Source organism: Erinaceus europaeus, chromosome 7 (genome assembly GCF_950295315.1).
Source record: "Erinaceus europaeus chromosome 7, mEriEur2.1, whole genome shotgun sequence".
Classification (NCBI taxonomy): Eukaryota; Metazoa; Chordata; class Mammalia; order Eulipotyphla; family Erinaceidae; genus Erinaceus; species Erinaceus europaeus.
The window spans coordinates 314,025-335,205 of NC_080168.1; the positions used below are offsets into that span (position 1 = coordinate 314,025).

At 60.7% G+C, this 21,181-nt stretch overlaps 1 protein-coding gene across 7 annotated transcripts in view; it reads left to right on the forward strand.

The window, feature by feature from the left end:
- Window positions 1–21,181, forward strand: part of AGAP1 (ArfGAP with GTPase domain, ankyrin repeat and PH domain 1) — a 196,726-nt gene that overhangs the window by 113,883 nt on the left and 61,662 nt on the right. For 5 of the 7 annotated variants that reach the window (XM_060193540.1, XM_060193542.1, XM_060193545.1 and 2 more), the window contains one exon: window positions 8,685–8,843. The exons of the other annotated variants lie outside the window; for them this stretch is intronic. In XM_060193540.1, the coding sequence (XP_060049523.1) occupies window positions 8,685–8,843 (159 nt within the window). The remainder of the gene's footprint in view (window positions 1–8,684; window positions 8,844–21,181) is intronic. 7 annotated transcript variants of the gene reach the window in all.

Here is a 21,181-nt window from a genome sequence, read left to right on the forward strand (position 1 = left end):
TGCTGGGGGCTGAGGGGTCCTGGCGGTGGAGGGCTTGGGAAGCCAGAGGACCCAGCCCCACCCCTCTGAGCCTAAGCCTCTGTTGTATCCATTTTTCCTTTTTTCTCTCCTTTTATTGGGTAAAGGCAGAGAGACATCCACAGGGGAGGGTGAGTCAGAGAGAGAGAGAGAGAGAGAGAGAGGGTGAGAGATAGATGGAGAGGGACAGAGATGAAGAGAGAGAGAGAGAGAGGGTGAGAGATAGATGGAGAGGGACAGAGATGAAGAGAGAGAGAGAGAGAGAGAATTGCTCGCAGCCCTTCCCAGCACTGGTGCAGCTTTCTCCCTGTGGGTGGGGACTGGGGACTTGAACCTGGGTCTCCTCGGGCATGGAAATGGTGATCGGAGCCAGGTGTGGCAATGCCCAGCCCCTATGTGCTGATTGTTTTTCATCTTGTATTGGAGGATCAATGTTTTATGGTGGACAGTAAATACAGTAATTTGTACATCCATGACATTTCCCAGTTTCCACATGATGATTCAGCCCCGCTGTCCTCTGTCATCCTGCTCCAGGGCCTGAACCCTGAGTGCTGACTTTTAAGTTGATATGTCTCATGAATGAGACTGTAATATCCAAAGGACTTTTGGCAGAGGAAAGGTTCCCCATGCCTGTTTTAAGGAGGAGGGAGAGAGAGAGAGAGGGGGAAACTTAGAGGGAGAAAGGGAGAGGGGGAGAGTGATAGGAGAAGAGAGAAAGGGAGAGGGAGAGGGGGGAAGGGAGAGGGAGAGGAGAGTGCAGAGGCCCCAGGGCTGTCCTGGCTCTGAGAGTCGAGGGGATGGTGTGGCATGGGCACTGGAGGCCCGCTTCTGCAGGAGGGAAGTTGATGTGTCAGCTTTGGTGCTGTCTCCACATTGGGACCTTCTGCGTCTTGTTGAAAGCCCCGTTTATGCTTATGGTATTTTTCCAGAAGGGAGCTACCTGCTGCCTGGGGTCACTGATGGGGAGGCCCCTGGGTAGGGCTTTCCTGACGGCCACCTCCTGGGCCACCTCCTGGGCCTGCCCCTCACACCCAGGCTGCCCCCTCACTCTTCAGAGCTGCTGGCCGTCTGGAGTCCCCTGGGCTGGCCACCTAGGGTCTCCGGCCGCCCTGGCCCTGCCTCTGGCTGTGGGGATGGCTTGCTGCCGGGGCCTCCCTCTCTCCCTGCAGGCTGGGTCCAGTCTGCTGACCTGGACCTTGAGCCCCTGGCTCCAGGGCCCTCACCTTCCCCCAGGGGTAAGGGTCAGGATGAACAGATGCAGGTGGCTCCATCCTCGCAGCCGGGGGGCAGGGACTCAGAGAACCGGGGTGTATGTTCTGGGGGGGTCACGGGGGGCCGCCAGCCTTGCCTGTCTGGGTGGGAGGCTGGAGGGGGGCACAGAGCCAGACCCTGTTCGAGCAGCCGCCCCCCAACCCGCCTGGGTATGCAGCGCAGGGGGAGCAGGGCTGCGGTCTGACTGGCCCTCGTTCAACCCTCAGCACTGCTACACCTGTGTGAGGCCCTCACTCTCTGCCTGGTGATGGAGAGATCAAACCAGCAGTCAGATGGAGGAGAGGATGTGGAGAGATAGGCAGAGAAGTGACAGGGTGGATGGGTAAGCGAGTGGTTGGATAGAAGGGCAGTGGAGAGACGTGGGTAACTAGGGAGGTGGGTAGATACTGGATAACTAAACTGGAGGGATGGAGAGATGGAGGCACGGATGGATGAAAGGATGGATGGATGCAGGGATGGAGGGAGGGAGGGAAGGATGGATGGAGGGAGCGATGAATGGAGAGATGAAGGGATGGATGGATAGAGGGATGGATGAGTGGGGGGAGGAATGGATGGATGGAGAGATGGAGGGACTGAGGGATGGAGGGAAGGATGAATGGAGAGATGGAGGGATGGATGGATGAATGGAGAGGTGGAGGGATGGATTGAAGGATGGATGGATGGATGGGTGATGGATGGATGGAAGGAGGAAGGGATGGATGGATGAATGGAGAGATGGGTGAAGGGATGGATGGATGGAGGGAGGGAGGGATGGATGAATGGAGAGATGGGTGAAGGGATGGATGGAGGGAGGGAGGGAGGGATGGACAGGTGTATGAGTGGCTGGGTGGCTATCTGAGTGGCTGGTGGCTGGTCGTGTGGATGATAGATGGATGACGGATGATGTTTAGGTATTTAGAGAGATGGGCAGACAGGTGGACAGGGTGCGAGTGAAGCTGGCGGCTCCGGCAACTCTGTGCCGTGGGGTCCAGTGGCCAAGTGCTGGCGGCTGGGGAGGGGGGCTGCCCACAGGGGAGCAGAGCCTCTGGGGTGACGGGAGAGGTCGCTGTCCTCGGCCCCTCTGGGGTGCGGTCAGCACCGTCTGCTCCCCTGTCTGCCCGAGCCCAACCCAGGCCCCTCCCTCACACCTTGGTCAACCAGAGCCTGATTGTCATGGAAACAGCACACCGCAGACAGCTCTGGGGAAGGGAAGTGAGGTGACAGAGGCGGGGCACACCCAGTCAAGCACGCATCATGGCATTACACACAAGGACCCGGGTTCAAGCCCCTGACTCCCCACCTGCAGTGGGCAAGTTTCACAAGTGTGAAGCAGGGCTGCAAGTGTCTCTCTGTCTCTCCCTCCCTCTCCCCTCCTCTCAATGTCTCTCTGTCTCTCCCTCTCTCTCCCCTCCTCTCTCAATGTCTCTCTGTCTCTCCCTCTCTCTCCCCTCCTCTCTCAATGTCTCCCTGTCTCTCCCTCTCTCTCCCCTCCTCTCTCAATGTCTCCCTGTCTCTCCCTCTCTCTCCCCTCCTCTCTCAATGTCTCTCTGTCCTGTCCAATAAAATGAAAAAATGGCCGTCTGGAGCAGTGGATTTGTAGTGCCAGCACCGAGCCCCAGTGACAACCCCGGAGGGGGGAATAAAAGAGAGATAACAGTAAGCAGGGGCCAGCTGCCCTGCGGGTCTGTTGACAGCCTCAGAGAACAGAAGCCACTGTCTCCCCTCTGGAGAATCAAGCCCCGGGCTGTGGTGGCGCACAGCTGTACACAGAGAGAGCTGCTAGCATCAGAGAGCGCTCACAGGACACGAGATGCGATCAGAGCCCTGGCACCGCATGGGAGCTGCCACTGCAACAGAGGAAGGTCCGGTGGGACCTTTGTCTTTGTCTCTCTGAACTCACGAGTGGCCCAGAGCAGTGGACTGGCACATGGAGGCAGTCCCGGTTCTGCAGAAATGAACAGCTAAATGTGAATGAAGTGCCTCTGAGTCAGAAAAGCCAAGGTTATGGGGGGCGGGTGGGGAGCAGAGCACGGTGGGCAGGGTCTTCGGAGCTGCATCCAACTGAGACGTCGGCCAGAAAGTCCCTCTAACGGAGTCATCTTGGCACCCTGGCACCCGGCACGCCCTGCACAAGCACCTCCCCAGCCCCCGCCCGGCGGCCCCACCTGAGGGGGAAGCGTCCCGAGCAGTGGGGCTCAGGGGTCTCTCCCTCTGCAGCTCACTTCCACCCGAAAGGAATAGCCAGGGGGGAGCCTGGAACGGAGACGCTGCAGACGGCAAAGCCCTTGCTGGGGAAAAAAAGAAGAAGAAGAAGAAGAAGAAGAAGAAGAAGAAGAAGAAGAAGAAAAGGACAAATGTCTCTGAACCAGAAGCCTGTGTGAAACCAAACTGTCCTCGGCCAAGTGTGAAGGTGGAGGCAGCATCAGCGACTTCAGGGACATAGAACATTTCCCTCTCAATGGCCTTTCAAGAAGATTACTTAAACATCTACTCCAGCGGCAGCAGCAACAACAAAAAGGCGGGTGGAAGGCCACTCGGGAGAAGGATCTGGAAAAGGAAGGGAGGGAAGGAAAAGGAAAAGGAAGCTCTCCGTCCCCCCCCCCCCCCCCCGCCTGGCCCGGCCCGGCCCGGCCGCGTCTCCCCTGTGGACAGAGGCCCTCAGCCTCACTCCGCCCCCCGTCCGCCCGGCCCGGCCCGGCCCGGCCCGGCCCGGCCGCGTCTCCCCTGTGGACAGAGGCCCTCAGCCCCACTCCGCCCCCCGCCCCCCGCCCCCTGCCCACCCGGCCCGGCCCGGCCACGTCTCCCCTGTGGACAGAGGCCCTCAGCCTCACTTGGTGGACACCCAGCAGGAAGCTGTAAAGATGCGCATAGGAGCCGAGCGGTGGCGCGCCGGCCGAGCCCTCACATGATGGCACAAAACCCGGTTCGAGCCCCCGCTCCCCACCGGCAGGGGGGAGGCTTCACAAGCCCTGAGCAGGGCTGCTGGTGTTGTTCTGCTTCTCTCCCTCTCTATTTACTCCTCCCTTCTCAATTTCTCTCTGTCCTGTCAAATAAGAAAATAAATATTAAAACACAGTAAAATGCATCCGTGTGATGCAAGCATTACAGGGCGCAAGGACCCGGGTTCGAGCCCCCGCTCCCCACCTGCGGGGGTGGGGAAGCTTCACGAGTGGTGCGGCAGGGCAGCCGGTGTCTCCTCTCCCCCTCGGTTTCTCTCTGTGCCGATGCAAACAGAGCAAATGTCGAATCAGAGACACGTCTTGCTGGTTCTGGAGAGAGATATATATTGTGCTATTCACAGCCATATTTTACGGGAGCAGGCACAGGGAGCAGAAGTGCCGCTTGGCTCTGGCACCTGCATGTGCTCGAACCCGGGGCCTCAGGCCCGCCGGTCCTGTGCTCCAGAGCTTAGCAGACCTCCAGCCCCAGAGCCTTCAGGGAGCCGGGCGGGGAGGGAAGCCGGAGGTCTCCCAGGAGGAGGGCAGAGAGGCACTCCCTCCCTCCCTCAGCCGCCCTGGGTGCAGGGTGAGGGGAACCCCAGGCTCTGGGTCCCCTCCGTGCCCCTGGGGGTCCCCGTGGGGGCTCCGCCCAGCTGCCCGTCCTTGAGGGGGGGAGATGCTTCCTGTGCCCTTGGGGGGGGGAGATGCCTCCTGTGCCCCCGTCCAGTGTCTGGGAGGCAGCGTCAGCCCCCCTCGGTCCAGCCGCCCCCAGCAGCTTTGGGATGTTGAAGCCGCCTCCGTGGGGTGTGGGGCGGGGGTGGGATTTGGGGATGGGGGATGAGTTTGGAGAGCGGCAGGACCCCAGAACGAGGACAGCCAGGCGCCCCCCCCCCGAACATGAATATTCAGTGACCTAGAAGACTAATTACCGCCATGAATATTAATGCGAACACGGCCCGCGCCCCACTTAGCGCTAAGGACGAGGTAACGAGCGCCGTTTAGGGGGGCGCCGTGCCCATGACGGGCCGGGTAATAAGGAGACTTGATTAACGGGGGCACTTGGGAGGCTGGAGAGGCTTCCCGCGGCCGCGGGCCGGCCGGGCGGCGGCGGGGAGATTAATGAGGCCTGCGAGTGCATCAGGAGCTGCGAAGGCTGCGGCTAACGGGCTCAGTCATTTGTCCTTTGACTGACAGACGCGCGGAGTAATTGGCTGTGCGGGCGGCCGCCCGCGCAGTACTTAAGGCCGGGCTGTTGATCACACCCGCGGCTCTGCCCCCCTGGATCCTCCCGCAAGGAGACTCGCTTGGTCTTTGTGCCTTCGCCCCATCCCACCAGGTCCAGCCCAGCTTGGGGGTCGCCCCTGCCGGCCGGCCCGCCCGGGCGGGAGCCCGTGCCCACCTGCTCTCTTGCCGGCCGCCCTCCTTGGCTGGCGGCCTGCGTGCCCGGCCGTCTCCGGCCCATCCTGTCATCACACACACGCCGGCTCTGAGCCCGAGCCCGGTCTTGCCTTCCCATCATTAAGCCGCGAGCCCTTTGCGAGAGAGGCCATTATCTCTCCTTTGTTGTCTCCTCCCATCCCTCCACCCGGTCATTAGTTTTCACGGAGTCGGTGTGACTGGGTCCTGCCTGCGCCGGCCACAGAGACACCCCGCACAGGGACTCAGGCTCCAGTCGGTCGAACTCTAAACGGGGCAGCGGCGGCGGCGGCGGCTGCAAGGACGGGCAAAAGCCGCTGGGTGCTGAGTGCTCCCCCGGCCATGGTCTGCCCCTCTCTCCTCTCACCGAGACCGCCTGGGAGACGCCCGTGGAGAGACAGAGATCAGGTCGCTGGAGCGCACGGGCATACGGTTGGACATTCGAACCCAGGGCCGCCATATGCCAGAGCTGCGTGCTGCAGCATCCCTACCCTCTGTGGAAAGGGAAGGAGGGCAGGGCAAGATGGACCCCAGCACTCTCAGAGGGTACCTCGAACCCAGGCCCATCTGCCATCTTCTGCCCCCCCCTACTCACCGTCTGCCCCTCCCCTCCATCCCTCAGACCCCAGACGTCCCATCCCCCGTCCCCGACACCTTAGCATCAGAGCCAGGGACACGCCTGGTCCTGGGGCACCTTCTCCCAGAGAACGTCTCTCAGAGACATCTCTGAAGTTGGGGGCAGGAAGGGGGCCCTCTGAGCTCTGGGAGCCCCTTTCTGCTGGGGGCTTGTGGCCGTGGGGAGCTCACCATGAAGCAGCACCGCCTCCCCCCAGGACTTCACCAGCGAGGACAGGGGTGTGTGGCATGGAGCTTGGGCCGGGGAGCGCACAGCCGCAAGGCGCCAGACGTGCAGGAGGCCTTGGGGCTCTGTCCCCGCCCCCACCCTGTGCCAGGGCCCAGGCCTCTCTCATCCTGCTCCCTAAACATGAGAGACACTTCAAGAAACAGCTTAGGCATGGAGGTGCTAGGCCCCAGGGGCGGATTGGCGGTGCCGCCAACACGGAGATCACGGGCTGGCCTTTCCTTCCCTCCAGGGTTGTCGCTGGGGCTCCCACTGTGAATCCACTGCTCCTGGAGGCCACTGTCTCCGTTTTATTGGACAGGACAGACAGAGATTGAGAGAGGGAGGGGAGATAGAGAAGGGGAGAGACAGAGACACCTGCAGCCCTGCTCCACCACTCATGAAGCTTCCCCCCAGCAGGTGGGGACCTGGGGCTTGAACCCGGGTCCTTGTGCGCTGTGATATGTGTGCTTAACCACGTGCCCTCAACCTTTGCTTTTTCGAGAGAGATAAGGAGGGGAGAAAGAAGGAAGGGAGAGATGGAGAGAGACAGAGACCCCTGCAGCCCTGCTTCATCACTCATGAAGCTTCCCCCCTGCAGGTGGGGACCAGGGGCTTGAACCCGGGTCCTTGTGCCTGGGAACACGTTTGTTCGACCAGGTACGCCAGCCCCCAACAGCTTTTAAATCTTTTTATTTATTTATTTTGGATGGAGACAGACAAATGGAGAGGGCAGGAGAAGACGGAGAGGGAGAGAGGCAGAGAGACACCTGCAGCCCTGCGTCACCACTCGTGAAGCTTCCCCCTGCAGGTGGGGACTGGGGGCTCGAACCCGGGTCCTTTGCTCTGTGATGTGTGTGTTGAACCAGGTGCGCCAGCCGCCAGACTAGCACCTCCTCGCCGTCCTGAGGGAGATGCACCCCTGCCCACGGGGCTGGGTGCTCTGGGCGCCGGGGGTTTGGCTGCGTTTCTGTTCTAAGAAGAGGCTGCGGCGAGGCCCAGGGTCACTGTCCAGCGGCGCCGGGGGCCGGGCTGCAAGGGGGTGGCCGGTGTGGGGGCCCTTCTGGGCGTGGCGGGACTGATGGAGGGCGTCCGGAGGGGCGGTGAGTAGGCCTGGGCTCTCCAGCAGGGCCGAGTCCCGTGCTCAATCCCCAACTTCGCCGGTGACAGGGAGATGCCTCCTCTCCCCTCCCTCTCTTCTCTCTCTCTCCTTCTCTCCTTCTCTCACCCTCTCCCTCTCTCTCTCTCTCTTTCTCCTCCTGCTTCTTCCTCTCTCTCCCTCTCTCTCCCTCTTTCCCTGTCTCCTCCCTGCCTCTTCTTTTTTTTCTCTCCTTCTCTCCCTCTCCTCTCACCCTCTCCTCTCTCCCTCTCTCTCTCCCCTCCCTCTCTCTCTCTCCTCTCCCCCTCTCCATCTCTCCCTGTCTCTCTCTCTCCTCTCACCCTCTCCTCTCTCCCTCTCTCCCTCTCTCTCTCTCCCCTCCCTCTCTCTCCTTCTCTCCCCCTCTCCATCTCTCCCTGTCTCTCCCTCTCTCTCTCCTTCTCTCCCCCTCTCCATCTCTCCGTCTCTCCCTCTCTCCTTCTCTCCCCTCTCCATCTCTCCCTGTCTCTCCCTCTCTCTCTCCTCTCCCCCTCTCCACCTCTCCCTCTCTCTCCCCCTCCCTCTCTCTCTCTCCTTCTCTCCCCCTCTCCATCTCTCCCTGTCTCTCTCTCTCTCTCTCCTCTCACCCTCTCCTCTCTCCCTCTCTCCCTCTCTCTCTCTCCCCTCCCTCTCTCTCTCTCCTTCTCTCCCCCTCTCCACCTCTCCCTGTCTCTCTCCCTCTCCCTTTCTCTCTCCACCCATAATTAAAGGAACCTTTTAAAACACCAAGCAAAGAACCACGGGACCCTCTCTCTCCTCTGGTCCCACGGGCTCCTCCTGCTCTCCTTCTGCAGCCAGGATCCGAGGCGTGTTGGGGATGGAGCCGGGATGAGTGGGGAGCACAGCTTCTCAGGAGCCCCATGAGGAGAGTAGGTCGCCTGGCACCCACTGTCTCCCCCACCCGCCACTCAGCCCTAGGACTGTGGCGCCTCCTCCAGGCAGGCCTCCCTCTTCTCCGTCTCGAGCAGGGGAACCGCAGCTCCCACAGGGTGACAGGGGCCACCCGGCACCCTGCCCGCCCCCCAGCCTGGGCATCCGGGTTCGAGCCGGCGGTGGCGCTCACCTGCTTCTTTGTTCCTAGGGGAAGTGGCGGGCGCGTCCGGGGCCCCGCTGGCCAGCGGCATCAGCCTGGTGTCCTTCAGCAGCAGAGCCGAGGGCTTGCAGCAGCGGTCATACTCAGTGTCCAGTGCCGACCAGTGGAGCGAGCCCGCGGCCATGGCGCCCTTGGCCATCAGCAGCGGTAAGACGGACCGCCACCCGCTCTGGCGGCCTCTCTCCAGCCTGGTCCTGTCAGAGATTCGCAGGGAGCGTTCCGCACGGCCCGCCACAGCCCCAGTTAGACACCATCCTTTACACAAAGTCTCGGCAACAGACTGGCAGATCTAAAAACAAGTAGACAGAGATGGAGGAGGAGTAGAGAGACGGGGGGAGGCCGACACGCCTGCAGCCCTGCCTGCTGCGCGTGAAGCTCCCCTCTGCAGGTGGGGAGCGGGGGCTCGAACCCGGGTCCTTGCGGATGATGACAGGTGCACTCAGCCAGTCACCGCCAGGCCCCTGCTCTCCCTCTCTCTCTCTCTCTCTCTCTCTCTCTCTCTCTCGTGAATTCATGTATTTCTCTATCACACGCACGAGTGAAGCTGTCCAGTAGTTTTCTCCAGAGAAATACAGGTCACTTGTATAAACAAGAGTCTTTGAACCCAGACACCAAACTAAAGAACCCCAGGACATCATATGATAAGAAGATTGAGAAAAGCAGAAAGGTGTGAGGAAGATTAAAAAGCAGTAAGGAGAAATCGGTATCGTGTGACAAGGCGCACAGGGCTGTGTGGGGGTGTGTGCGGAAGGGCTCTGCCTCTAGCTGAGTCTGAGGGCGACACGGTCCAGCACAGCCAGGAGAACCCAAAGCACGTCATGTCTGGCCGCTCCCGGCTTAAACCTCCTCTCTCCCCTTCTTCCTCCTCTTGACACTTTATTTTTTTTTTATTATTTTTAAAGAGAGATACCATTTTTAAAAGTTTTTTTAATCTTTATTTATTAGATAGAGACAGCCAGAAATTGAGAGGAAGGGGCAATAGAGAGGGAGAGAGACAGAGAGACCCCTGCAGCCCTGCTTCACCACTATGAAGCTTTCCTGCAGGGTGCCTGGGGGCTTGAACCCGGGTCCTGTGTGCTCAGCCAGGCAGCCACCACCCAGCCCCCCTCTTTCGCACTTTAAGCGTCTCCTCTCCGTGGCCTGTGCTTCTGGGTCTGTTTTCTGTGCCTCTCCTTGTTGAGAGTTAACTGCTCTTTATTTGGTTTGGTTTGGTTGTTTTTCAACCAGAGCCCTGGTTAACTCTGGCTGATGGTGGTGCAGGGGGTCGACCTCGGACTCTGGAGCCTCAGGCAGGAGCGTCTCTTTGCATAACCATTGGGCTATCTACACCGCCCAAGAGTGAAGTGTTCTTTATGTCTTCTGTGGGTCCTCTCAGTAACTCTGAGCGGCAGGTCTGGCAGCGGCAAGCTCCTTCTGTTTTGTACGTCCAGCCGGGTTTCGCCTGCTCGTTTCTGAGCGATAGTCTTGCAGGGTGAGGTGTGTGAGGTTGGGAGTCACTGTCTTTGAACACCTTGAACATTCCCCTCCGCTCTCTCCCGGCCCCCATGCAGAAGTCTCACGCAGGTCTGACCCCACGGCCTCCACGGGGGCCCTGCCTCTTCCCCCGGAAGCTTGCCAAGCGTTTTCTTTGTCCTTGACATCTGGAGGCTCCACAGTGATGCGTCCTGGTTCAGACTGAGGAATCTGGGGGTTCTCTCTGCTTCCTGACTGTGACATCCTGACCAAATCCCGGATCTGGAAGTGTTTCCATTGTTATTTCTTCGAAATGGTTTCTGCCCCATCCTTTCTCTCTTCCCCTCGATTCTGATATTAGCTTGTATACGGCAGCCTTCAGTCTGAGGGAGAACTGCTTCATTTCCCTGAAGCTTTTCTCTCCTTCTGCTTTGGAGTCAGAGAGTGGCCAGTGCGTCTCCTTCTCTGGAATGTCTGGAATGTCTTCAAAGGGGCCCTCGCACCCTGTGGTTCTATCTTCCAGCTCCCCGTTTTCCTGTCCGCGGAGTCTTTAAAGACCACGGATCTGCTTCTTGACCCAGTCTCCCTACCAGACTGAGAGCTGAGCATCTCTTCAGACTCCCTGACGTTGTGATTTCTGACCATTTCTCTTCTGCAGTCCCATCATCAAGTGCCAGTCCGTGGTGATGCCTAGTCCTGGGCTCCCTTCACCTCTGTCTGGGTGTGTGCGCAGGGACACTGGGCTCTGCCTCGTACGGCAGCTGTGGGCAGAGGGGAGCAGTTCTGGAAATGTTCTGGAAATGTGGCATCATGGTATGGCCCGTGTCCCCCCAACCTCCTCTTCTCCCCCAGACTCATTCCTGAAAGCGGGGGCTCTGCTGTGAGGTCAGGGCCCCTTTCCCAGCTGCAGGGGTGCTGACCTTGGTGTCCAGGGTCTCTGGCAGTGGGTCACCTCAAGTGTGGCTGGTCCCGTGGCTCCCCGGGAGCATAGTGCCCGGCTCCCAGGGTGCAGCTAGTGGGTCCCTGGGCTTTGCTTGGGCACCCGGAGCCTGTCACGCTCTCAGCAGCACTCCCGAGTCCTTTTTCATTTTTATTTCATTTATTCATGGGAACGATAGGAGGAGAGAGAAAGAACCAGCTATCACTTTGGCCCATGTGGTGCCGGGGATGGAAGTCAGGACCTCCCGCTCGAGGGTCCAGTGCTCTGCCCACTGCGCCGCCTCCTGGGCCACCCTAGCTCCTGCTGACAGCCACTCAGTGGCTGAGTGATTCTGCACAGGCCCTTCAGACCCGGCACGTGGAGCTGAAGCCATCACAACCCCAGTACCCGCCAGCCACGCGGTGCCCGTCTCTGTGCCATCCTCCCCTCCCGCTGTCCCCAGCAATGGCCGGCCTCACACAGGGACGCTTCTTCCTTGACCAGATCTCACTGGGTTCTGCCGAAATGTGTTGAGTTATTTTTTTATAATGTCGGTTTTCGGGGGGGCGGGTGGTGGCACACCTGGTTGAGCTCACCTGTTTACCAGGTGCAAGGACCGGCATCTGAGCCCCACCTGCAGGAGGGAAGCTTCACTGTGATGGAGCAGGGCTGAAGGTGTCTCTATCTATCTATCTATCTATCTATCTATCTATCTATCTACCTATCTATCCCCCCCCCTTCCTTTCAGCCTCTCTCTGTCCTATAAGAAAAGAACATTTTAATTGTTATTTGTTTGGGGGGTGAGGTGGTGAGAGCTGACTTCCAGAGACCTTTCGCCACACCCCACGTCCCGTCTCCCCTCTCTGTCCCCGGAGCTCAGGGACCACCACAACCTCCCACCTGCCCCACACTTTGGGGGAACTGAGACGGTGGGCAGGGCAGGGGGCTGACCCAGGCACCCCGGCTGGGGAGCTAGGAAGCCTCTCACCGAGGTTTAAAATCAAAGGTCTGGAAGACTTCTGGAGCCGTCACTGTGGGGTAGGAGCCATTTCAGGTGGCTCGCCTGACCAGCCAGGAAGAAAACAAACAAGGGGCCGGGCGGCGAAGCACCTGGCTAAGCGCATGCTTTGCACTGCACAAGGACCTGGGTTCAAGCCCCCAGTCCCCGCCTGCAGGGGTAAAGCTTTGTGAGTGGTGAAGCAGGGCTGCAGGTGTCTCTCTGACTCTCTCCCTCTGTCTTCCCCTCCCCTCTAAATTTCTGGCTGAGTCTGTCCCATAAATAAAGATAATTAAAAAAAAATTAATGAAGAATGGCCTGCAAACTTAACAAAATAAAACCAGGATTCCTTCAGAAACTCACTAAGCCACAGTCAATCCAGGCAAGCGCCATCAGTGGATTGAAAAATAGATGACAGGAGACCCTTCAAGACTCAAGAAGCCGAGCTCAGCATCCAAGGGCGCCATCCTGCCGTCCAGTCATCTGCGTCTCTCTTCCAAAGACGGTGGTGTCACCATTAGAATGACAGCCCCACCCACCCCGAGACACACCACAGGGTGACACCATGGTGTCCAGGAACCAACAGACCAGAGGCCACCCCGGCACACACCCGGACAGCAACGGATTTCCAAATAGAACGGCCAGGCCAGGAGAACCCCTGCAGCCTGGAGGAGATCCCGGCAAGATGAGTGTCAGAATCCCAGGTGCCCACCGCCGGCCGAGAGGGAGACCGCAGCTGCCTCCCGCAGCCACTGCCCGGCGCCCGGCACCTGGAGACCACCCCTCTGCGAATGCCGCGCCTGTCACCTTTCATCGCCCCGCCTGCCCCAAAGAGGAGCTCGTCTTCCTCCTTGCTTTTGCTCTCTCTCCAGAGTGCTTGTCAGAAACCGTCCTGCAAAGGGCAGCCCCCGAGGGTCCTTGTCCCCGGCCGTCCCTGGCTTGGCGCGGTGCCGGGCGTGGCCTGTGGTTCCCACGGGAGCAAGTCTGTGTCTGCTGCAGCCGGCGGCCTCTCCTCTGCAAGCCTCAGCCGAGCTCCGTCCTCAGCGACTGTGCACAGCCTGGGTGCTGGGGAGCAGCTGGAGTGGGAGCACCCGGCGTGGGAGCAGCTGGAGTGGGAGCACCCGGCGTGGGAGCAGCTGGAGTGGGAGCACCCGGCGTGGGAGCATCCGGCGTGGGGGCACTTGGTGTGGGAGCACCTGGCGTGGGAGCACCTGGTGTGGGAGCACCTGGCGTGGAAGCACTTGGCGTGGGAGCACCTGGAGTGGGAGCACCCGGTGTGGGAGCACCTGGCGTGGGAGCACCTGGTGTGGGAGCACCTGGAGTGGGAGCACTTGGTGTGGGAGCAGCTGGAGTGGGAGCACCCGGCGTGGGAGCACCTGGAGTGGGAGCACCTAGCGTGGGAGCACCTGGAGTGGGAGCACTTGGTGTGGGAGCACCTGCAGTGGGAGCACCCGGCGTGGGGGCAGCTGGAGTGGGAGCACCTGGCATAGGAGCATCTGGAGTGGGAGCACCTGGAGTGGGAGCATCCGGCGTGGGAGCACCCGGCGTGGGAGCACCTGGAGTGGGAGCACTTGGTGTGGGAGCACCTGGCGTGGGAGCACCTGGAGTGGGAGCACTTGATGTGGGAGCACCTGCAGTGGGAGCACCCGGCGTGGGGGCAGCTGGAGTGGGAGCACCTGGCATAGGAGCATCTGGAGTGGGAGCACCTGGAATGGGAGCACCTAGAGTGGGAGCAGCTGGAGTGGGAGCACCTAGAGTGGGAGCAGCTGGAGTGGGAGCAGCTGGAGTGGGAGCACCTGAGTGGGAGCAGCTGGAGTGGGAGCACCTGGAGTGGGAGCACTTGGAGTGGGAGCATCTGAGTGGGAGCACCTGGAGTGGGAGCACCTGGAGTGGGAGCATCTGAGTGGGAGCAGCTGGAGTGGGAGCATCTGGAGTGGGAGCACCTGCAGTGGGAGCACCTGGAGTGGGAGCATCTGCAGTGGGAGCACCCAGCGTAGGAGCACCTGCAGTGGGAGCACTCAGCTGAACTCGGGGTCCCTCATGTGGTGACACGCCCCGGGCCGCCGTCTGTGGCTTCTGGTCTAGCCGTGGAGAGGGAGTGGCCCTCGGGGACGCTGCGGCCTGTCCCACCCTCCCTGCTGGGCCCACTTGGCGCCGGGTGTGCACAGTGCGGCTGCTGATCTCAGCAGGGCTTGACGGGCGTGCACACTGCCGGGTAGACGGACCTGGGTTCGAGCCCCTGGTCCCCACCTGTGGGCGGAAGCTTCACAAGGGGTCTCCCTCCCTCCCCTCGTGCTCTCCGTCTCTGTCAGATAAAACGCAAAGGGGAGTGAGTGGTGGTGGTGCCGCCCCAGCCCCAGCCCCAGCCCCAGCCCCAGCTGCCTGCCGTGGCAGCGAGTGAAAATAAGACACAGAAAGTGGCGAGCAGGCTGACCCAGGGTCTAGGCGTCTGGGTCGCCACTGCAGGCCTGAGCCCCGGGGCAGGGGGCTGCCTGGCCTCCCCTTGGTGGAGAGGGCACCCCAGCTTCGGCAGGGCTGTGCCCCCCTTCTTTTCTCCCAGGACTGGGAGGGGCTCACAGGCAGAGGAGTCCTGGGTTCAAGCCCGGACACGGGGATAGGAGCAGGATGGAGCCGCCCCCCCCCCCCCCACTGGATGCAGAGGGGAAGGCAGAGGGAGACCCCTGCTCCCCAGGACACTGTGCTGACAATTCCAGCCTGTGGCCAGAGGTGGCGGCAGGGAGCCGGGGAGGCCGTGGGCGCCCGTGTCCTCTGGGCTGCCCGCCCTGCTGACCTGAGCCTCAGAGCCCCCAGCCGCGACCCCGCCAGCTTCCTCCCTCCCTGAGCTCCAGAGAGGGGCTCGGTCAGGCATCCACAGACGGCTGCACTTCCAGCCTTCCTGGGGTCCCTGGCTCTCTGCCCTGGCTGGGCTGCGCCTGGCCCCTCTGGCCACCTAATTAAAAGCCCCCTGCAGGCGGGGGAGACAGCATAACGGTTATGCAAACAGACTCTCATGCCTGAGGCTCCCAGATCCCAGGTTCAATCCCCCCGCACCACTGTAAACCTGAGCTGAGCACTGCTCTGGTGTTCCTCTCTGTCCCTCTCCCTCTGCATTTCTCTCAAAAATAAAATAAGTAAATAAATAATATAAATAAAATAAAAGCCCCCCGCCCCCAGGCACCCTCCTCTGCATGGAGCCAGCAGAGCAGGGCCCTTCCTCCTCTCCCCCACCGAGGCCGTGCTCACCTGCCGTCCCTACAGACGCCTGGGAATGGAGACGGGAGACCATCTCCAGCCTCTCAGCTGCTCTGACCCTCGGGGTCTTCAGAGCCATTATACTGTCCACCCTAAGCCATTACTGTTATTATTGCCCTCAGTATGGCTGTTACTACTTTTCCCCAGAGCCCCACTGAGCTCTGGCTGCTGGCGGTGCTGTGGACTGAACCCGGGACCTCAGAGCCTCAGGCAGGAGAGTCTTTTGCAGACCCTGTGCCGGCTGACGCCCCAGTCTTGTTATTGTTATTGTTATTGTTATTGTTCCTGTGGTCATATTTGCCTCCGAGCCAGGCTAGTTAGTCGGCTTCTTTACTTAATGAAAGGTACATGGGGAGAGGCCGAGAGTGAGCACACAGCCTGCTCAGCGCTGGCAGGCGCTGGTGCTGGGGACTGAACCCGGGTCCTAGAGCTGCAGACAGGAGCTGCCCCTCGTGGAGAGGACAGCCACCCTGCAGACAGGCCTGACGTGCGGGCAGGGGTGGGGGCGCCCGGCTGCGAGCACCCCGTGGGGCTGAGCCCCTGCAGGCCCCACCCAGAGCGGGGAGAGCCCGGGCCGCCCCGGCAGGACGTCCCGCAGTGGCCTCCCCGTCCCTGCGCTGGTCCCTGTGGCGGCGGCCTGGGGTCACGGGGTTTCTGGGTGATTGTCTGCTGTGGTGCCCCGGCCCTTCGGCTGCCATTCGGGTGTCTTTCTTGCCTTCTGGTTGGGCTGCGTGGGGCATGGGCTCTGCACACTCCGGGCCACTGTTTGCCTTCCTGCCTTCTCTCTTCTGTTCAGAATCGGAGCTTCTTCTAGCGCCTCAGCATCTTCCCCAAGGGAGCTGGGGCTCACCGTGGACCAAGCCTCTGGCAGTGGAGTCACCCTGCCCCTGAGGGTCCTCTCTGGCCCAAGAGACCTTTAGAGAAGGCGGGGGGGGGGGGGGGGGGGGGGCTCAGAAAGGAGGAAGTTCATGGCGACGCCAGCTAGAAGGGAGGTTTGGCATCTGCGTCTTCCAGGTGCCTGGTGGTATTCACTAATTAGACAGAGACAGAGACACTGAGTGGGAGAGACAGACAGACCCCTGCAGCCCTGCTCCAGCACTCGTGAAGCCCCCCTGCATGTGGGGACCAGGGGCTTGAACCCGCGTGCTTGCACCCTGTCGCGTGTGCGCTCAGCCAGGTGCGCCACCGCCTGGCCCCTGCGCTCTCTTTTATAACTATCTTTATTTATTGGATAGAGACATCCGTGAGTCAGAACGGGAGGGGAAGGAGATAGAGGAGACAGACACAGAGACCCCTGCAGCCCTGCTCCACCGCTCCTGAAGCTTCCCCCCTGCAGGTGGGGAGCCGGGGGCTCGAACCCGGGTCCTAACACACCGTGAGCGTCTGCTCAGCTAGGGGCACCACCGCCGGCCCCTGTAGCCTCAGTTCTAACGCAGGACTTGGACCCAGAGGGACCCTGTCGTTCCTGCCTGCCGTGGAGCCCAGCGCCCTGGGCAGGGAGGAGACTGAGCTGTCTGGCCCAGCCCTCACTCTCCTTTGCTTCCTGTTAGAAAATCAATCAATACAGCCAGAGGGGAAGATCTGCAGAACCTTCAAACATAGCTGCAGGGGCAGGGGGGTGCCCCTGGCCAAGCGCTCACATTACAGGCGCAAGGACCCTGGTCCCCACCTGCAGGGGGAGCTTCACGAGTGGTGAGGCAGGGCTGCAGGTCTCTCTTCCCTGCCCTCTCAATCTCTCTCTCCATCTCCGCCCCGACCAGCGGGGCGGTGAACAGGGGCTAGGAACCTAAAGACCTGGAGTGACAGGGACAAGAGACACGAAAGAACCACAGCAAGACAGGTTTCTGACCAAGCTGCAAAATTTTATTGTGTTCACAGGCATTATAAGGCTTTGGGAAAAAGGGGGAGGCAGCGATGCTGGAGGAGGAGGGGGGGGAGCAAACTTCAAAGTGCAATGTTCCTGGCAACAAACAATGGCCGAAACCATGTTTATTACCACAACTATGTGTTGTCTCACTTGATTACTGATAAATGGTTTACCTGAGGGGAAATGGCCTGCCCAGAGGGGAAATAAAACTTGTCTCGAGGGCTTCCATGGGTTCAAAGCTTATCATCTATCAAGCAGAGAAATGGCTCCTGGCACATCTCTATCCAGTAATAAATAAATATTTTTAAATAGAGAAATAAAAGAAAGAAAGATTTAAAAAACAAACTGAGATATGCCCCAGGGGCTGGTGGTCACCCCGCGTCAGCACTGGGGGTGGGCGGGTGGGGCTCCACGCTGTGTGGCTGTGCTGGTGTCTCTCCTTCTGTTTTTCTCATCTTTATTTATTTACTGTTGGATAAAGACAGAGAGAAATTGAGAGGGGAGGGCGAGCGAGAACTGGAGAGAGACAGAGAGGCGCCTGCAGGTGGGGACTGGGGGCTCGAACCCGGGTTCTTGAGCACTGTGACGTGTGCGCTCTACCTGGTGTGCCACCGCCCGGCCCCTCTGGAGTCTCCTCTCTGTGTCTCTGTGTGTGTCTCTCTCTCTCACCCTCCATCTAGAGGGAAGGGAAATGGCTTCCAGGAGCAGCAGAGGAGAGCAGAGGCTTGTCCCAGAGCTGCAGGGGGAGGAATAAACAGACACCAAGAAGGGAAGAGGCGGAGGTGAGGGTGGAGAGGGCCGTGAGCGGAGGGGCCGGGCTGGGCGCACCTGTTACCAAGAAACAGGACGCGTGTTCAAGCCCGTCACCACCAGCAGCTTCATGAGCAGGGCTGGAGGTGTCTCTGTCTCTTCGACTCTCCCTCTCTCAATAACTCTCCGAAGCAAATAGAAAGAAAATAAGGGAAAAGATGGCCGCTGGGGGCTGTGGCATCTGCCGTCAGGCACGGAGCCCCAGAGAGCCCTGCTGACAATTAAAATAATGATAACAACAACAACGGCAAGCTGCCCAGGAGAGGGGTGGGTGGGCAGGTGGCTGTGGAGACAGACAGACTGGGTGCCGGGCGTCTCCCACGTGCGTGGCCACGGCTCCGTGTCTCTGGGCCTCCCATGCATCTTCCCCACATCTTGTGCTGCGTTGCCGCCTGACAGAGAGGATTATTAACAGAAAGGGGTATTAATATTAATTATACAACGATACTAAAACTTTTATACTGTGAGGAAACAGATGGGTATTTTAAACGACTGAGAATTTTGCTCTTTTATGGGGAGAAACACTTTATACATGTTTAGTTATAAATGCTGTTTTAATGGCCACATTATTTCTGCCCTGGGAGTCTGGAAGCCGCGTCTGCATCTGGGGCATCTGGGTCTCGGAGCCGGTCCTGACGGCAGAGACCGGAGAGCGGGGCCTGGGCCCGGCGGGCTAGTGACCGAGAGTGACATCCACAGTCCCCACCCGGCCCCCGGCCCCCGTGAGCTTGGCGGGGGCTCACCTCCTCCATTGACAACAGCCAAGAGCACAACCCCACGCTGATGTCTCTCTCCCTCTCTCTTCCTCTCTCCCCGCTCTCTTTCCCTCTCTGTCTCTCTCTGTCTCTCCCCCTCTCTGTCTCTCTCCCCCATCTCTCTTCCTTTCTATCCCCCTCTCCCCCTCTCTCTGTCTCTGTCTCTTTTCCTCTCTCTCCCTCTCTCTCCCTCTCTCTTCCTCTATCTCTCCCTCTATCTTCCTCTATCTCTTCCTCTCTCTGTCTCTCTTCCTTTCTCTCCCCCTCTCTCTGTCTCTGTCTCTCTTCCTTTCTACCCCCCCTTTCTATCCCTGTTCCATATCTCCCTCTCTCTATCTCTCTCCCTTTCTCCCCTCCACTTTCTCTGGGGTACCAGACGGGATGAGGGATGTGTCCCATGGTCCTCACCCCGTGAAGCTGTGGTCTGCTGCTCCCGGATAAGGCCACAGGGGAGGGTGGCCCGGCCAGCGTCCACTCTGCACTATGGCCTGGGTAGAGGTGTCCAGTTTGGACCCAACTGAGAAGCGGCTCAGACCTCCTCCAAGCCCCTGCCCTGAACACACGCTGAGGCTGCAGACCCAGGGCAGCCCTCCTGGGGTCAGTTAGAGCAGCAATGGCCCTCGGGGTCCAGGAGGCCATGGGACACTGCCTGGGGGGGAGATGTACTCACAGGGCCGCAGCCTTGATGTGCTGAGACCCACCCAGGGCTGTCCCACAGTCTGCCCACCCTCCATGGGCTCCTGGGTGCTGTGCCTGGTGCTGAGAGAGGAGAGACCCCACAGCCCTGCCCACCCTCCATGGGCTTCCTGGGTGCTGTGCAGGGTGCTGAGAGAGGAGAGACCCCACAGCTCTGCCAACCCTCCATGGGCTCCCTGGGTGCTGTGCCTGGTGCTGAGAGAGGAGACACCCCACAGCCCTGCCCACCCTCCATGGGCTCCCTGGGTGCTGTGCAGGGTGCTGAGAGAGGAGACACCCCACAGCCCCGCCCACCCTCCATGGGCTCCCTGGGTGCTGTGCCTGGTGCTGAGAGAGGAGACACCCCACAGCCCTGCCCACCCTCCATGGGCTCCCTGGGTGCTGTGCAGGGTGCTGAGAGAGGAGAGACCCCACAGCCTGCCCACCCTCCATGGGCTCCCTGGGTGCTGTGCAGGGTGCTGAGAGAGGAGACACCCCACAGCCCTGCCCACCCTCCATGGGCTCCCTGGGTGCTGTGCAGGGTGCTGAGAGAGGAGACACCCCACAGCCCTGCCCACCCTCCATGGGCTCCCTGGGTGCTGTGCAGGGTGCTGAGAGAGGAGAGACCCCACAGCCCTGCCCACCCTCCATGGGCTCCCTGGGTGCTGTGCAGGGTGCTGAGAGAGGAGACACCCCACAGTCCTGCCCACCCTCCATGGGCTCCCTGGGTGCTGTGCCTGGTGCTGAGAGACACCCCACAGCTCTGCCCACCCTCCATGGGCTCCCTGGGTGCTGTGCAGGGTGCTGAGAGGAGAGACCCCACAGCCCTGCCCACCCTCCATGGGCTCCCTGGGTGCTGTGCAGGGTGCTGAGAGAGGAGACACCCCACAGCCCTGCCCACCCTCCATGGGCTCCCTGGGTGCTGTGCAGGGTGCTGAGAGAGGAGACAACCCACAGCCCTGCCCACCCTCCATGGGCTCCCTGGGTGCTGTGCAGGGTGCTGAGAGAGGAGAGACCCCACAGCCCTGCCCACCCTCCATGGGCTCCCTGGGTGCTGTGCCTGGTGCTGAGAGGAGAGACCCCACAGCCCTGCCCACCCTCCATGGGCTCCCTGGGTGCTGTGCAGGGTGCTGAGAGAGGAGACACCCCACAGCCCTGCCCACCCTCCATGGGCTCCCTGGGTGCTGTGCAGGGTGCTGAGAGAGGAGACACCCCACAGCCCTGCCCACCCTCCATGGGCTCCCTGGGTGCTGTGCCTGGTGCTGAGAGAGGAGACACCCCACAGCCCTGCCCACCCTCCATGGGCTCCCTGGGTGCTGTGCAGGGTGCTGAGAGAGGAGACACCCCACAGCCCCGCCCACCCTCCATGGGCTCCCTGGGTGCTGTGCCTGGTGCTGAGAGAGGAGACACCCCACAGCCCCGCCCACCCTCCATGGGCTCCCTGGGTGCTGTGCAGGGTGCTGAGAGAGGAGAGACCCCACAGCCTGCCCACCCTCCATGGGCTCCCTGGGTGCTGTGCAGGGTGCTGAGAGAGGAGACACCCCACAGCCCTGCCCACCCTCCATGGGCTCCCTGGGTGCTGTGCAGGGTGCTGAGAGAGGAGACACCCCACAGCCCTGCCCACCCTCCATGGGCTCCCTGGGTGCTGTGCAGGGTGCTGAGAGAGGAGAGACCCCACAGCCCTGCCCACCCTCCATGGGCTCCCTGGGTGCTGTGCAGGGTGCTGAGAGAGGAGACACCCCACAGTCCTGCCCACCC